The sequence below is a fragment of the Phaethon lepturus genome, unplaced genomic scaffold, assembly GCF_000687285.1.
Source record: "Phaethon lepturus isolate BGI_N335 unplaced genomic scaffold, ASM68728v1 scaffold16889, whole genome shotgun sequence".
Taxonomy (NCBI): Eukaryota; Metazoa; Chordata; class Aves; order Phaethontiformes; family Phaethontidae; genus Phaethon; species Phaethon lepturus.
In genome coordinates this window covers 12,441-30,933 of record NW_010562956.1, presented here as the reverse complement: position 1 = coordinate 30,933, position 18,493 = coordinate 12,441, and the positions used below count along the sequence as shown (strand labels likewise).

The following is an 18,493-nucleotide window of genomic DNA, read 5'->3' as shown; positions in this document are numbered from 1 at the left end:
AGAAAATACAGATTGCAAAGTATATAGGCCCACACACTTGCACATACAAACAAGCTCAGACACAGTTTTCAGGGAACGTTATATGTTGAACTCATACCCCCCAACAAAAGCAAAGGCAATGCAGAATTATATTTTCCCATGCCATCTTAATTTAGCTTGTTTTGCACATAGTTTGTGATGTGGTATTTAATTACATCTTTGTGGATTATATTTTCCACTGGACTCCCGAATCATTTAGTGAGCAGGGTAGACAGTGTTCATTGAGTGCACAGATGTCCAATGTTCTGTTCTGCCTCTTGTTATTTTGAGTATGACCCCCTGGCCTTCCTTACTGAGTAGTATTTAAGTCCTGGCACACAATATGACCTCAATATCTGGCACTCTGTATAGTGGCAAGATGAAGAGACGTTGTCAGCTTTAAGGGTAGAGAGAGTCTAATACAAGTGTCTTTTTGGCTTTTCTCATAGCACCTTATTCTGCTGTATGTAGTTGCTTCACACATTAGTTTATTTTTCCAAAATTCTTATGAGGATATGAGATGGGAACCCACGTAAAGAGAAATGAAGGCCAGGAGTACTTTGGGCTGTCCTGTTTGTAGCACCTGGGAACTGATTTTTTGAAGTACTAATATGTTATGAAGAACTTTATACTGTATTTTCCAAGTAATAGATCTCTCTTCCTCATTGATACCTGGGAATGGAAATCAGATCCTAAGGTCTGAATCCAGTTCTTCAGAGCAGCACCTGTTAGGAGTCTTAATCAAAATGCTCTCCTTTCCCTCTATGTGGTCTCATTCACTGTGCACGTTAAACTTTGGCAATGGAGGTTGCATGGGAAAGAGCCTGAGTAGACCTTTCCAATGGACCGTCCTGATTTGATTTTGGAGCAAAAGGAAAGGGGAGCTATGGAAAAGTTCATATGGAGTCCTGTTCTCCTTCAGCCAGTCTCAGTCTGGTCTTTTCTTCTCATCTGGTGTTCTTTGTCCTTATCTCATTCTTGTGTTGGCAAGCTCAGGCTCCTCTCTCCTGGTTTCTCACTCAACTCCCAGTCTCCTCTCCCAGAAGGTCCTAGTTCCCCTGGCATGTATAAATCCTCATTCTATTAAGCTACCCTCCTTCCATCTACCCCTTCCTTCTGGGACTGACTTCTCATCCTACAGTCCTCCAGTTGGAGATGATCAAACCTCAGCTTGATACAGCCCTGAGCAACCCGCTTTGAGCAGCAGGTGGGACTGCTGAAAGATGAGTCCAGAGGACAGCCTTGAATGTGTGGTGTTGTGAGCTAACCTGCAGAGTTTTGTGATTCTGTGCCCACCAAGAAGAAACTCTGGGGGCTTTTAGCTATGAGACTAGTAAGTTTCCACAGTATAGTATTCAAATTGTAATTTAAAAATGCTTGTGAGTTGGACAAATTTGGCTGGGTTTCCCTGAGGACTACAACTTGCATGATTGTGTTATCTTGGCCGCTAGTGCTCCCGATTTTCAGCTCTGCTATCAACACTTGGAGATACAAAGACTGCTTAAAACAGAAGTTGCTTGAACATGCAGAGAATAACATCCTTCTTGTTGCCTCAGTCCCAAAAGCAGCTGAACCCTTTTCCTCCGAAATTGCCCATACTACTTGTCAGAGGCACACTCTCGCTGACGGCTGTCAATAAGCAGCTGAGAATGAGGTTGTATGGTGGCTTGAGAGTTTTACTGGCCCCTGCCTATACCATGGGACTGTGGTCTGCTTCCAAGTATTCACACAGCTGTAGTAGAGGATGATGAGGGGATGCTGCGACACGTCAACCAAGGCAACCGCACTCTGCCAGAAAGAAGTCAAACCTCACAAACCATTCTTCCTCTCGTGTTCGCAACAACTGATTTAACTGGAAGATGTCAAAGTAAAGGATGTCTTTATGTGCGCCCCCAGGAGTATTTGGTAGTTAAACATAATTTCAGGAATGTATGAAAACAGTTTATTTTGTAGCCTTTGAAATAATAACCTGTCGAACTTTATAAAAACCAAGGGGGAAGGAAACCTGCCTGAATGATGAAACCTTTCTTGTAAAACGTTTTGTAATTGCCCCTGTTGAGTATTTTTTAACAGAAAGCCATGGCAAAATTTGCTAGGTGGGCAATAAGAAAAGGAAATGGAATTTCATTTCTTGTGCACAGTATAGAGCAAGGCTCTCTATTTAATTTTCTTCCAATATAGCATACAGGGTTGGTTAGGCTTACAGTATGGTGACATTAAAATGAGAGAAAAACCCTATTAAATATGTCAGTAAAATAAAAGATGCAAGTAGTTAAAAATCTTACCCGCTAAAAGTGGTCCTCATAATCTCAATTAAAGCAAATGGAAAGGTCGTTAATCCATGACATGGATCTAAACTTTGCATTAACTTGGTTTTGTATCTCTAGAACAATGCCTCCAAGCTTTTGCTGGCGATTATGGAAAGCAGGCACGACAGTGAGAATGCGGAAAGAATCCTTTTCAACATGAGACCAAGAGAACTGGTGAGTAAACTTCTGAATATTCATAAATCTTTTGGCTGAAAAAAAAAATCTGTCATTAAAACATTTTTAAAACGATCTGCATCTAAGCTGAAAAGTGTTGGCAGCATATAGTGACACAATGTATCAGGATAGTACTAATTCACAAAAAGTACTTTAAAAGGATCAAGCATGCATTATTTCAGTCTTTACGACTTCATTATTTTTATCCGTTCCAAGCACTTTTCTGTAATCGTTTCCTAACCAAATTATCGTACTCTGGTAGACTGTCTTCAAGTACACTTTGTCAAGGGCTGGCAAATTAAGCTTGTACCGTTTGTGAAACAGTACTAACAGAAATGTGTGTGCAGACATACAATATATAACGTATAATATGTAACATATAAGTTATAAATATATATATATATTTGTCCCATGAACAAAGAGAGTTACAAACAGTTGTTGCTGTATTTTGGAACAACTGTGATGTTTGTGTAGGTCTCCAGGAATTTTAAATCGCTTGGAAATCTGCAGAAATTGTTTCCAATCCAGTTGACCATGTAACAGCAGTGACTGAAAAACCCGTTTTGCTGGTTTTGGGGTGTCATTGCTAAGGTGGCATGTCAGCACGATGAGGCCATCCCTTGGGTACAACTGCAGGATCAGGCTCTGTGTGGGGAACAGAGGATTTTATAGAATAGAATCACAGAATCATTAAGGTTGGAAAAGACCTTTAAGATCATCAAGTCCAACCATCAACCCAACACCAGCACGCCCACTAAACCGTGTCCTGAAGTGCCACGTCTACACGTTTTTTGAACACCTCCAATGATGGTGATTCCACCACCTCCCTGGGCAGCCTGTGCCAATGTTTGGCCACTCTCTCAGTAAAGAAATTTTTCCTAATATCCAATCTAAACCTCTCCTGGCACAACTTGAGGCCATTTCCTCTCGTCCTATCACTAGTTAGCTGGGAGAAGAGCTCAACACTCACCTCACCACAACCACCTTTCAGGGGGTTGTAGAGAGCGATACGGTCTCCCCTCAGCCTCCTCTTCTCCAGACTGAACAACCCCAGTTCCCTCAGCTGCTCCTCATAAGACTTGTGCTCCAGACCCCTCATCAGCTTCGTTGCCCTTCTCTGGACACGCGCCAGCAATTTTGCCCCCATTGGTCCTGTAAGAGACTTTTGAATATTTTGGAATTTCCCCAGCACCCTGCCCCTATCTGTATCTTCCTTTCCTTTTTGATTTACGTTGTGTTTTTTTTTCCTGAGAATGCTGAGTGATGTTGCAGCCTGTTCTAGCCAGAGGGAGATCATGGATGCACTCTTAAGTGCTGCAGAACACTACCTGCCATATCTGTAGATCCATCTTTAAAAGCATTTGTGAAAATACCTCAGCATTCCTGTTCCTTTCTCATGATTTCAGTTTTGCTGATGAGAAATGTAACAGTTTAGAGCTTCATAAATACTTCAAGCTTGTCTTTATCAGAGTGTTCGCTCTTCTTGCCGAACTGCAGGGCCCCCAGCCGGGCTTCAGCTGAACAAAGCGAGTGTCTTCAAACACAGTGTGCCTTTTCCCCAAGAATGACATTTATTTCATTTCTCCCTGGTTGGGTTTGTGTTACAGGTGGATGTGATGAAGAATGCATATAACCAAGGCCTCGAATGTGACCACGAGGAGGAGAATGGAGATGATGGCATCTCCCCGAAAGATGTTGGCCATAATATCTATATTTTGGCACATCAGGTGTGTCTTATTTTTTGTATGACTGCTTCGGGAAAACTGTTATGGGGTTAAACTCCACACAAAACCTGTCTGATCAAAAAGGGAAGTTTTCCCTTCTTGTGATTTCTGGCTCATGTATGTGTGACTTTATCTGGAAAGGTGCTGAGAGCAGGACAAGCGAGCAGTACCACTGTATGCATAGGCACTCTGTGGGATTTGGTAGGCTCTGGTAGGGTCTATTTGTGTGAAATAATGAGGTAGAGCAAAACAGTTAATGCCTGCTTAGCTTTTTCTTCTTTTAACATTAACAGCTCATTTATATCAATGAAATTACAAAGCATATTATCATTATTGGTGTATTTTAAATAGTAGCTTCAGTTGTGATACCAGGTAAAATAAACTTGAACTGAGAAGATTCCTATTATTTTAGATATATTAGTCAGCCAATAAGAATAATTGGGCCTTTTTACTGTTTTCTCCTTTCAAATTATGTTGTAGTGCCCTCAAGCTTTTTCTGATCACTTTTGCTTCTCTACTGATAAAGACAGAATGTACACTGAAGGTTTTTATTTAACGGGATATTAATTCTTCAGAGCAGTTGGTATCAAAAACAGTTTATCTTGCAATTATGGTAAGAGTTTTGAAAAGGTTTTTTAAATTAAAAAGGTAAAGACCATATATTTCTTGATTATATCATAAATGATAGCATTTGGTATTTCATATAAGGGCCAAATTTTTTTTAAATGTTTTTACTAAGTAAGAAGAAATAAACAGAATCACACAGAATCACAGAATCATTAAGGTTGGAAAGGACCTTCGAGATCATCAAGTCCAACCGTTAACCCAACATCACCATGCCCACTAAACCATGTCCCAACGCACTACATCAACACGTTTTTTGAACACTTCCAGTGATGATGACTCCACCACCTCCCTGGGCAGCCTGTTCCAATGCTTGACCACTCTCTCGGTGAAGAAATTTTTCCTCATATCCAGTCTAAACCTCCCCTGGCACAACTTGAGGCCATTTCCTCTCATCCTATCACTAGTTACTTGGGAGAAGAGACCAACACCCATCTCACCACAACCCCCTTTCAGGTAGTTGTAGAGAGCGATGAGGTCTTCCCTCAGCATCCTCTTCTCCAGACTGAACAGATGAGGTTGGGGAGTGTTCTACGTTCATTATGCTTATTAAGTGCTGTTAGGAATTGAATACTCAATGGAAAAAGAAGCAGAAGCGATCTATAGTTATACTAGTATTATGCAATGTTTCTTTCAAGCAAGGAATGCACACACAGTTACTGAGTTATGCTCGCGTGCTTGCAGCACATTTAAATAAGTAAGTCTTGTTATTATGTTGTTGTGGTTGACCATGTTCTACTCTTGTGCTGTATGCAGGACTGTATATAAGATCCCTGTTGAAAATGATAGAATGTCTAGAAAGCATCTGTAGCTCCTGACCTTGTACGACTTATTTACTTCTTGTATGAATGCTTATAATGAAAATTTAAATGCATGCCAAACTGAAATGTTGGTATTTTATGTCTTCTGCCTACAGTTTGTGTTAAATGACTTAACAGGGTTTGACAGAATAGAAAATAAGTTTTGGGGAGTACAATATAGGCTTAAAACTATATATGAAGTGGCTGCTGGGGTCATTTTACAAAAGAGGTCACTACCAAGGGTACACTAGCTAGCTGAGGTGTAGATTAAGCTCTGTCCCTAGATGCATATTCAGGGTGCGGGGAGGTCCGTGATGCCACTCCACAGCTGTTCCAAATGCCTGATCCATGGTCGGCATTTTGGTTGCATAAGGCTGGATATTTTTGCAGCAATTTACTGAGCTCCTTCCTGTTCTGTAGAATTAAATGCCATAATTGGCTCTGTATGCTGTAAAAATATCCATGTTTTTACAAAAAAGGACTGTTTTCCTTTTATTGCATTTCTGTAACACAGGACATATGTGTGTTTACAATAGCTTTGCACCCATGTCAAGCCCCATATCAAAACAGAGCAATGGAAAGGCAGGCACTTTGGGGCCTTTCTCTCTCCTCCACTAATGAAAAAGCTATGATTCTTGGCACAGGACTGCTAATCTTTGACCCCAGACTCTTCCCATGTGTGCCCTTTCGCTCGCCCTGGGATGGGCAGGATACAAGCGTGGTCCCTCCTCAGTACGGCCATTGTTGCCAGGTTCCTTTGCTGGCTCCTCTCTCCAAACACGCTCTTTATGCTTTGCTGTGTGGACGTGGCTTTTTGGTGCCTGGGCCTTCCACTTGGCTTAGCTGACCTGATTTACATAATATTTCTTTGCTGTGCTCCTTACAGTTTCATAGTTCATCTGACTTATTTTTTTCTACAACCAATGTGGCTCTTCAGTCACTTTCCTGACACTTGCTTGTGATCACTTGCTCTAGTTACAGCTTTTTGGTCCCTCTGTAATAGCAGAATTAAGACCAAGAGTTCCTCTTTTTTGCTGCTACAGCCCTCAAACACAGACAGTTTATTTTGGGGAGCTCAGACTTTCAGTTTTTGTCGTTGCACTCTTCAGGGCGATGGTGGGTTCTGCATTTTGCCACCACTACATCCTTCCTTGCCCTTCCTGTGGTTGACTTTACCAGAAGCAAAAGGCATTCTTGTAAATGTTTGACCCACAGTGCATAGAAAGTTATAAATATGTCACAAGCAAGGCTGAGATTTCTGTTACTAAATCTCCTTTAAAGCTCCCAACCCCTACCCCAAACGCATATGCAGGCACATGTATGCAAGTGCATGTGGACACTTGTACATCACACACACAGGTATGTGGGCGCAGCAGCCTGGGACATGACGGTAAGATGCTGACTGTTAAATATGCCGTGTCATGACCGTTATCACGTCTCTTCCACATGTTTCTCTGTCCTCTATTTTCTTTATTTCTTCATCTTCCTCCAGTCTGCCACGTGCCATAGCTGTGCTGCTTCCCCTGCACAGACTCCAGGCTGCCTGGACACTGCTGCTCCTCACTTTTCCCATTTGACGCGTTATGAGCAGAAATGAGAAAGCCACTAAGAGAAAACAGAACTGAGTTATCCATGAGGAACTACCCTGAGCTGCACTCCCTACTCTGCAGCCTGGCTTTGGGGTAGAGGCTTCTTCCACATGTAGCTCTTCTACAGCCGCTTGTGGAGGAATGACCCAAACTGGTACTTGGGGTCACACTCTGGAAAAGCAAGCCTATTATTGCTAGATAGAGAGCATTCACAATTCTCTTGAAAATCCGCAGAGGAGATTCTGTTTTCTTTGTCTTGTTTAAATGTCATGCTCAGAGCCAAGGCTTGAACTTGACATAGCTAATTTCTTACAGTAGTCTTGGGTGAATGCCAGCAGTGTGTTATGGATAGTTCCATCAGCTCTTATACCTCTTCTTTTCAAGCCTCAGTCAAAATAAATTGGTGTGGTATTTTTATTGCTGTCCTTTTAAAAGTTCGTGTTTAAAGCAGGCTACACTTTGTTTTGCAAAGTTAGTAAGGCTGTCCTCAGAGAGACTTCATCTTGATGTGATGTCTCTGTAGAGATTACAAAAGCTTTTGACACAGTAACACAAAAAAGTTTCATATTTACTCACTTCTTATGTGCAGAAGCATTGGTGTAGGAGAATCAAGTTTTTAAATGGCTACCCAAAAAAAGAAATCATAAAAGGCCAAAGAAATCCTTTGGCTTTTCAGATGACTGCGTGAGCTTGCTACCTGTTGGTTATAACAAAGATTTCAGTAGTTTGTAAACTCAAAAAAGCTTTCTTGGAGTTAATAGTAGTTCTGTGAGGTTCATGACCCCTTGACATTTACTGTGAAGTAAGAGAAGTCACTGGTTATAGCCACAGGCTCCTGGAGTTTGCATGCACGTATATATGTGCTTCTGTTAACAGCAAATACTTCGGAGCATTTCTCTGTGTTTTTCAGCTAGACACAAACTCTCTAAATGGGGCATGAAGCCCAAGCTAATACTTCAGCAGGAGCTTTATTCATGAGGCTTAGAAGAACATGAAATAACTTTACATAGCTTCTAGTCAGCTTGCAGCATGGGAAGAATGCACTTTCATCTGCCTGTAAAACTATGTAGACATGTCCTTGATCTAGAAGGATGTGAGTGGGTATGGACTAGGGAAGCAAATTGTAATACTGTAAAAAAACTTTTAAAATTTTCAATGCCTTGTCACTTCTTCCATCTGGTTCCCAAAGCTGTTGCAGGAGTACAGGCGTACTGACCTAGCATGTCACCCCTTTCATGATGTATGTTCTGTGCTCTCAGACAAGCAAAATGTTTACTCAACTGCTCAATTTTAAGCATATGCTTACATGCATACAAAAGGCTGAGAGAGTTGGGGTTGTTCAGCCTGGAGAAGAGAAGGCTCCGGTGAGACCTTATTGCAGCCTTCCAGTCCTTAAAGGGGGCTTATAAGAAAGATGGGACAAACTTTTTAGCAGGGCCTGTTGCAATAGGACAAGGGGTAATGGTTTTAAACTAAAAGAGGGTAGATTTAGGATAGATATAAAGAAGAAATTTTTGACAATGAAGGTGGTGAAGCACTGGCACAGGTTGCCCAGAGAGGTGGTAGATGCCCCATCCCTGGCAACATTCCAAGTCAGGTTGGATGGGGCTCTGAGCAACCTAGTCTAGTTGAAGATCTCCCTGCTCGTGGCAGGGGGGTTGGACTAGATGACCTTAAAAGGTCCCTTCCAACCCAAAGATCCTATGATTCTATGATTCTATGCCTTGCTGGAGTGGGAGCGTACATCTTGGAATTCTACAATACATTTATAACCTCCAGGTAAATAGAAGGTTGGGTTTTTTTAATGAGGCTAAGCTAAAAACTTACTTAAATCCCAATGAAATACCAAAACTACTTTTATTTATATAATTTCCTGGTGGCACCAAGACTTAATGAAAAATTATTTCCTCCACCCCGTAAGGTTAGAAGACATTAACACTGCTTGATACCAATGCAGGTATACACCATAAACAGACACAAGCTTGAACCAGGCTGTCTTCTGATAGACTAACACAGTTGGAAGTGTTCTTACATTTATAAGTTCTTAAAATAAACCAAGTTAAAAGAGGTAGGATTTGCTGTGAATTGTAAGGTTCTTGCTGCAGGTACTACTAAGCATACTGTAGCAATAGGACATCACGAGTAAGTCATACTCCTTCCTCTCTGGTGCTAATTTTAAATGGACTGAGCAAAACAAGTCATTCAGCCTTATATATTTGTTAATATATTAATATAAAAATCAAGATTTCTTTATCAAACTTGGCAAGCTTTATCAAAATAATATCTTATTGCCGCATTTACTTCATGCAGTTTGTCGCATATTCGTGTACACACGTGAAGAGTATTTGCTAACTAGGCAATTAAAGTGGTAATAATTGATGGCATGGATATATAGTTTGGGAGTAGGGGTACACTACAGGCTATTTTTTAAAAGTTACTATTTTTGACATTTGAAATCGAACTGCTTTGATAATGAGACTTGGATAAGACACTCATTAAGGAGAAACTAAAGTCAGTTTTAAGAAATTTAGCTATCCAAGTAGGTGGAATTCTAAGAAGCACAAAGCCTTTTTTTTTTTGTGGGTTTCTGTTTAGCGTGTCATTCTAGATCTTTCATCAGGTTTGAGTATAGCAAGGGCTGGGGCCACCTTTATTTTCCAGATCAGTGCTGTGCCTAGAGCTGCATGGTTCTGGGACTCTTATACGCTTACAGCAGAACAAATAAATGATAATAATAACACTGGCTTCAGAAAGTTTTTAAGAATTAATTTTCCTTTTTATAGGATTTTGGAGCAGTTAAAAGCTTTTGTTAATTTTGTTTCCCCCTCTTTTAAAGTAGGTGGTATTACCCAGTAATACCCAGGTAAAGACGCCAAGCCAGAAGCAAGTATAGACAACAAGTCATTAGCTGTCATGAGAAGTGAATACAGCTTGCTTGATCCCCAGAAGTTTCCTTTAACTGCTACACTGGGTTTCCTCCTATGCTCACTCAATCCCAGCTACTTTACTAATGAGGAAAATTGGCATTTATCAGGTAATGCACGTGAGAATTGCATAATCACTAGGCACATTAGTACTCCCAAGAGTCTTTTAAAGAGATCATGCTAACGTATATTTTTCAAATAAATTTTCCTGTGCTGCTAATATGGATTGTTAAGGCAAGAAGAGCTTTCATAAGATTGAGGGAGGTATTGTAAGGTTTAAGTTTTTTTGTGGGTGGTTATTTTTGGTGTTGTAGCTTGGAGCAGCTGCTGGCTTTCCTTCACTTAGCTGTATTTTAACATTTAGACAGGTGAACTTAGACCTTGGTCCTCCTTTTCCCTTGTGTTTGTGTGTGTGTGTGTGCATAAAATAAAATACATTTATTAAAACATATTCTATAAAATAAATTTGAATCCATTTGTCTTGACCGATGTATAATTCAAGTCAGGTCAAGGGGTTCCATGGCAAGACCTTGCTTAAAATGATGGGTACAGATTTTCCATGGTTTAATGTACGGGGAACACGAGAAGTAACACTGTGAATATGTGCCTACAAATGTACGACAGGATCACTGCATGTAACTTGTCCTTTAGTATGAGAATCCAAAGCTTTCTGAACTGGCTGTGTTGTCCCAGGCGGACAAAACAGTATTCTGCTTGAAGTGTGACTGTGGTCAGGGTGAAATTTAAAAAGAAATGTTGATGATCTCCCTGTCCTTGTGGGAGCTGTGACTTCCAGAGCGTTTTGCTCTAAAGGACAGTCTTATCCTCATCCAGTTGGGAAGCAGCTTTAAGCTCCAGCAAGGATCCGCCAGGAGAGCTGAGATCTGGGACTACACTGGTTCAATGAATTTTTAAGCTTGCTGACCTCTTTCTGCCCATCCTCTGCCTCAGGTAGATGCTTTGCTCAAAAATGGAACTGTGGCCCATTAGTCCCATAAGCGCCTGTCTTTACAAAACATTAGGTTGTGCCTAGGTTCTGCTGATGAAGATTTTGAGTTGATTCTGTTCTGTGAAGAAGATGGCTTGGTTTATTTGAATTTTCATACATCTCTGACTGGTAAAGTCTAAAAAAGTGTTGCCTTTAGTGCATGAGAATAGGATTTTGGAAAAAAGACCCAAATAGAAAAAGGTCTGAACTTGTCTGGTGTAAATGGATGTACTGTATCAGAATCACTGGTTACATTGAGTGAAAATATAGATCAGTCACATTTTGTGTAGCAATGACCATTTTCAAATTTTGCAGCTGATGTGAGCAAGCAGCAATTGGTAGGTTTTACTAGAGATTGTTTTCCCAAGCACCTGATGGTAAATGGAGAAAAATACTATACATACTTAAACAAACAGGACTACCTTTTGAGGCCAGATGATCAAACCTATCCTTTAGGGTAAACCTGCCCTTCAGGATGAATAGCTGTGAGTTTGTGCAATAAAGATGCTCCCTTTCTGCAGGACAGGTGGAATTTTTAGAGCTAAAGGATGTTGGTTTTTGCAAGGCTTTGCTGAGGTTTGCAGTTTTTTGGTGTGTTGTTGGGTTTCTTTTTGTTTCTCTCCCCTTAACAGAGAAGCTCTTGCTGATAGCAGTGCCAAACAATGGGCTAATAGGGACAAGTCCCAGGAACTGTGACTGTCAGGGGACTCGTATCCTTGGCTGCCAGACCTGAAACTTCTCATAGAACTTTTATGCTCCACATGTTGTTTTGTAGTTATCATCCTGATGAGACAGGCTATGGCACCAAAATGACACCGGCTAATTAAATGTCAGCAGAATCAGAAGCTGTTGCAAGGCTTTTACACTTAGATTGCCAAGATTGAAACAGAAGCCAATGACGCACATCACCCTCCTTGCGGCTCATTAGGGTGGTATATAACTCTACCTTCATCCAGCTACAGTGTAGAGAGACAGTATGGAGGCTGCCACAGGGGCTTGACACTAATGAGCACCTGAAAGATTAAACAAATGTCTGTGGCTGCTGTTAGGTCTCGGGTTAAAACCTTGGCAACTTGTGCTTCGTTGTTAGGTCTCAGGTTAAAACCTTGGCAACTTGTCCTTCGATGTTTTCTTTTTCTCCCCTTCTCCTTGGAAGCAATTCACCTCAGAATCCTGTTGTGTCTTTGATAGGGATCTATGTGGGCACCTCTGTTTTCCCTCTGGTGTCCTGTTGACTTAGGCTGCTGAGAGCTGCTAGGATTCAGGCTAGAGCTTTTTAGTGTAGGCTGGCCACAAAGGTTTTAGCTTATTTTCATTTTTCTTGTTCTACTTCTCTAGAGTAAGATCAAGTGTCTATTATACATGTGTGTTTTATTATATGTAATATTAATAAGGGATATATCCTGTTTGGCTGTGGCGACTGTGCATTTCACGAGTGCACAGGTGGCCTTAATATTTCTGCTTTGTGGGTTTCTTCTTCTATCTTTAACTTCTGTAATCCTGTGTCCTTGTGTTTCGTGGTTTACAAGATTTTTTTGTCATTGGGAAATATATTGTATTGGTGTCAGGGCCCAAACGTTACACCAGAAGATATATCCTTTCTTTGTCAAATGTCTGCATTGTGTAATCTTAGTCTGTGGTTTTTACTCTCAAAATTGGCTGTGAGACAATGAAATACTGTTGAAGACATTCTCTGCTCTCAGGATCTATCTGCAGTCCCGTATTAGTAATAAACATACTACCTTTTAATTGCTATCTGAAGCAGCATGGGCTGGGGAGACTGATTTTAGTTCTCCCTTGGTTCTGTATCAGCAGCAGGGCAGTTACTTAGCTTCCCATGTTAAGAACGGGTCTTCATTTAGCCAAATCCTCAGCTGGTCTACATGGGAATGCCTCCACTGAAAGTAGGCAAGCAATACTGATTTATACTAGTAGAGAACTTGACCTGTTGCCTTCAAACTCTACTCTTATCCTAGAGCTCACCACTTGCATTTGGCATGCACAGTCTTCATTAAGTGATGATACATGTGAAAAAGAGCATGGCTTGACTTAAAGCTTTTCGATTGAATTTGCATGCAGAAGCATTAAGTGGAAATAAAATCATAGCTTGTAAACTGAGTAAACTCAATCCAGAGGTCATTGAGAGACAACAAATATGGAACCACACAGTGCCATCTTTACAAAGTCACTCTTCAAAGTAGACTTCCAGTTGCCCTCAACTGCAGTGCGTACATATTGTCTGCTCAGAGATGTATGTAATGTAGCTACTTACTTTCCTCAGATTGCAGCAAACTGCCCGTATTAAGAAAGCTGAATTACACGAAATGTTGAGTTGTAATAGTCTACTGTAGGTGAAGGCTTGCTCTGGAGGCTGAGCTGAGGCTTTTCCATTAGAGGTGACCTTCAAATGAACCGAAGTGCTTTTTGTCTTATATCTAAAGTACAACTAAAACATCTTACTCTAAGCTAGGAGGAACTTGCTTTGTTTGTTTGTTTTGAGGGGAAGTGAGGGTAACCTTGGAAATATCATGAAAGTGAACTCTGGTCTTACTTAATATTATCAGAGCAGTTCTAACAGGCCTCAGATATCTGCATGGTGAAATCCTACACCTTAATTAAAAACGGGGGGGGACATCTTCTCTAACAAAGACACACTTTTTCATCTGTCCCAATTGTTCAATAGTCACTGAAGTAATTACAGGTTAACAAAAATAAAGAGCATTAATCAGAATGTCAAAATATGTTTGTTCCTCACAGTTGCTCAGTTTTAACTCTCATCTCCTCTGATGTCATAATTTAATTAGGTATCTCAGTCATCATAGAGGTTTCCAGAATAGACAAGGTCTGAATTTGTAATCTACAAATAGGCAGAGCTACCGCAGGTGCCATCCTCTTTATTTCACTTATTTAACACAGCACAGAAATCTGAAAATGAGGTCCATCTTGCACTTTTTCTGAGGCAGCTTTAAGAGTTACTGATTAAAAGTGTCCAGCTGTGAAATTTAGTTTTAACAGCTGATTATGCTTTTCTACACCAAAAGTGAGGTGATCAGTTACTTATGACCACCAGTAGGTTTACAAGAGTAAAACACCTTCAGACCTGCACACAGATAAGCATCTAATCAACCTGGGGTTAAAGAAATGGTTTCTCTGCCATTATGTATGGGCAAGGATTTTCAGGATGTGTTTTATGAATGATGATCTGTGGTAGCTTTAAATGAACTCAGTCTTTCTGGCCTTTTCTTTCTATGAGTCTGTCTGCAGAGCACCAGTTAGCTGGTTGTTGGTTGGGTAAAGCAGCATTATTTATGAATGTCTGGTGAGGAGAGATTAAATTTTTACCCTTTTGCTCTCCCACCAGGGACTGTTACTTCAGAGGTGCAAGGTGAAAAGTGCTCTCCTGAGGACAGTAGCCATAATACAGAGTTGGAAAGAGCGACTCACCATTCTACTTTCTCTTCTCTCTGTTCCTATGCCCCTGATTTTTGTTTTTTTTTTTAATATTTTGTTCTGCTAATTGGAGAGTGAGGCAAACATTCAACAGCATGATGGAAAAAGTTGGAAAATCTTACCACTGTAATTATTTGAAGGGACTCATCTCTCAGTTTCTGTCCATCTCCACATTTGGTAACTGCCCTGTTTTGTACCCCACGAAGTTTATACATCAGACCCATGCAGAGATGACGAAATGCATGTCTCTTGTGAATTTGACCGATTGCAGCTTCATCTGTGTACTTGCTACTTTAGTCTTATATGTTTTTGACTCTGAATGACCAAGTTACGGTTTTCTGTGTGTTGTGGAAATAACTGTTGAAGAGGTGGGATGCTAACAAGATTGGCGATGAACAGACTTTTTACTTTGTTGTTGCTGTAACATCCATATAATGGCCATACTCACTTGAGTGCTTGAATCACAGAGGCTGAGCCTTGATATCAAGTTGCAACTGAGGACTTAAGCCTCTTTAATATGCTTCATTGAAGATTGATAGATGGCTCATCCCAGCCTCTACAAGTGCAGTGTATGTACAGTGGCTGTCTTCCAAGCCATACCTGCATGTAGCAGAGCTATTGGTTATATCATAGGTTGGGTTGGTGAACTGCATCCAGCTTAAGAGGTCACAGTGTGCAAAAGACATCATGGCACTATACTGCAAATGTATGAGATGAGATTTAAGGGTGGGAAAACACGAGGAGGGAGCCAGTGATGCAAGTCTCACACTTTAGGTCAGAGACTGATCTGGTTTCCATGTATTTTGTGTAGACCCTGGAGAAGAAGATGAGCTCATTCTGGAAGTATCAACCCATGAGTTACTTTCTGCTCTGCTCTTGGTGCCAGAGGAAGGGAGGTTGACTGCCAGTCAATGTCTTCTAGTCTTATGTCTTACAGAAAGAAATATGTGTAAATATGCCAAAATAAGAGTCATAAGCAGTTCCTCTTTTTGTTTGTGCTAGCCTTCCTTTTCTTTAGAAGACACATACTGGACAGCAGTAGATAGCTATTTTGCAGACAATCACTGTTCTGAATAAGAAGAGGAACCTAGAAAGTAAAGTGCATGATAACAAGAGGATTTTGGGAGTTCCTGAAAAGGGTATGCCATTCATAGCTCTCTTATCTCAGGTTTATGTATATACTTTGTATGTATATAAAGTGTTGGTGGCTTTTAGAGGTGAACAGTTCTCTTCCTGTGTGGATTTGGGATCCATATGCTTGCTGGTCTGTTGCTGGTTTTGGCCTTTCTCAGACTGGGTTTGTACAGTGTTGGTGAGCATAACAGTAACGTCTTATTTTGGGCACAATGTTTTATCTGCCTTTCATAGAAGTTGCGTGTGGCTGGGATCTTCTTGTTATGCTGTGAAGAAGACTAGTTTCAGTAACTCTGCTCACTTTTTCTTCATCTTCCATTGAACTTTCTTGTTATCTTCCCATAATCATGTCTGACACTTCCATCATCTCCTTATTACCTTCCATCCTGTACTCTCTAAAATTTTGCTTACGGTAATCATAGGAGGCAGTCTACAAGTGCAGTTGTGTCATCCTTTTGGAACACTCAAGATTGCATACAGCTGTCCACATCCTATGTTCAATATGGTCAGTGTACACCAAAACCCGAATGTGACCAATGTATGCATTGAGCCGATTTGACAGTCTACACATAGCCTGCAGAGATGTTTCACACCCAGCGCCCTCAAATTAATTTTGTTTTGTTGCAACACATTTTATCTGACCTGAACTTTCCCCACACGTACACTTTTTTTTTTTTGCAAGTAAGCTTTGCCTATGAAAGAAATTACAAAGATGACAAAGGGAAGTAAAGCTCATTGAAATATTGGAAAGTCATTTTGTCTTCTACTGGCTTTCATCAGAGATAAAAGAACAGCAAAACCACAGCAAAAATAGCAATAAAATTACTATGGGGGCTGCAAACCTAATAGTGGTAGAGATCACTTAACTGTGGTAGTTTCTCTTATGTGATAATGTTGAGGTGTTTTATTTCTCCCTTCCCTGTGAGGTAGATCGCTATTATCCACAATTTGTAGTGTGCACCACATGGAGGCTGGGGAGGAGAGGTGGTGTCTCAGAGGTTACACAAGGCCATGGAAGACCCAGCAACAGAATCCAAAGCATCTGGACCACCCAGGGCCCTGCTCATGTACCACAAGCCATCAGGGGAAGATTAACTCTGAACCCTTTTGGTTGCTCTGTACAGTGTAATCATCTAAATTAAATCAATGAATACTTGATTTGAGAGTCTCCCATTGCTCTATCCCTGCTGTTCCTAATGTTTGTTAACAGATTGCTTTGTGGTAGAGTGCAAAGGTGCCGCTCTATAAAACTGTAATGACTTCTGGAAAGGAAGTTTGCCCTGTGTATTGCAGAAAGCACCATTCAGTTTTGATTGGAACATGGGGAGTTGAGAAGTTGTTATTGCTGTTAGTACAGCCAGTTGGAATAAAAATTTCTGCTCGGTTACGGTTAAGATGACATTTCCTTTTTCCTTGCTTTCTCTCTCTCCTTGTTTACCAATGGCAAAGGAGTGTTCTCATTTGCCCTGGGCAGGGAGCTGGTGTGTGGTAAGGTGCTGGCACGCCGAGGAAGAGGATCACATTTTGTGTCTCCTGTCCTCTTCTGTCTCTCACCCATCCTGTTTGCTACTCCCTTGACTTTCTCTTTGCTGTTGTTTCGCTCTCCTTGAGGTTTTTCTTGTCAGTCCCGAGGCAGCTTTTTTATCCTTTCTTGCTCTCCAAGCAGAAAATGAAGCGTTTGGTGAGATGACTGGGGCTTCCCCTCGTGAGGGGGTTTGGTGGTGCCAGATCTCACTCTGCCTGGCTACAGGAGCCGAGGGACCGAAGGGGAAAAAAGAGGAAGAGATTGCGACTGTGAACGAGCCCCAACTGCACAAGTCTGTCTGCACAGCAAGGTGAAACTGATCTGAACAGATGCCATTATTCTGCCGTTCCTGGAAGTTGTATTTGGTCTTGTTGGTCCCCAGTGAAAGAACGCTGGCCTTTGGGCTGGCAACCCACATTGCACTGCCTCGGCTTACAGCAGGTCTGTCAGATGTCATGCATTGCACAGCAGGTCTGTACAAACCGTTTTTTTTTGCGTCCCCCAGGGTCTGTAGCTCGTGAACGTCCAGGGCTGTGCTGCTCTGGCCTCTCTCTGCCCTGACACCTTCGACAGGGCTGACTGGCACATCGGAGGGCTGGCTAGTGAGCTGCCGCTGGGGCACGGGGTAGGGGCAGAGAGGGCACCGTGCAGTGCTATAGCTTGCAAGCGCACCCTCCCCAAAACGAGCCCCAATCCCCCGTCCTGACCTAACCCAGCGCCCTTCCCCGCTCGGGTGTGCCGGTGTGCCAGGTATCTCCCCCGCCAAATAGCAGCCTGACTGCTGCCTTACAACTGTGAGAAGAGACTCCAGGGAACTGGTGACAAGGATAATAGTTTTTAAAATAATTTTCTTTCTATTTTTTTAGGTGTTTGTAGTGCTTCTTTATGGTAATACAGTAAATATAAAGTGTTTCAAGGCACAGAAACTATTTGTGTCTTTATTTGTGCTTCTCAGCCAGTTATCCAGAGCTTATACTAATTCTCCATCGGCCTTTTCTAGAAAATCAATTTAACACTTTTGACACTTTGCCAGTGAACCGACTCTTCCATGAAAATCCTGGTTGCTTACAGGGCACTAAGCCTCACCCATTTGGATCCCTTTATACCATTCTAGTCATAAAAAGTCACCTTTGCCCCCCAGGTTTGGTAGTCTTAAAACTCTAGAAGGTGAAACAGATCTCACAGAATTTGGAAGTCTTCAGCCTGCTGTTTCTAGCTCATATTTATCTGATTC

General features: G+C 41.4%; 1 protein-coding gene across 1 annotated transcript in view; it reads left to right on the top strand.

The window, feature by feature from the left end:
- Positions 1-18,493, top strand: part of LOC104626521 (inositol 1,4,5-trisphosphate receptor type 2-like) — a gene marked incomplete at both ends in the record, with an annotated part of 38,081 nt that overhangs the window by 9,430 nt on the left and 10,158 nt on the right. The window contains 2 exons of the mRNA XM_010294461.1: positions 2,406-2,501; positions 4,109-4,228. Of these exons, the coding sequence (XP_010292763.1) occupies positions 2,406-2,501; positions 4,109-4,228 (216 nt within the window). The remainder of the gene's footprint in view (positions 1-2,405; positions 2,502-4,108; positions 4,229-18,493) is intronic.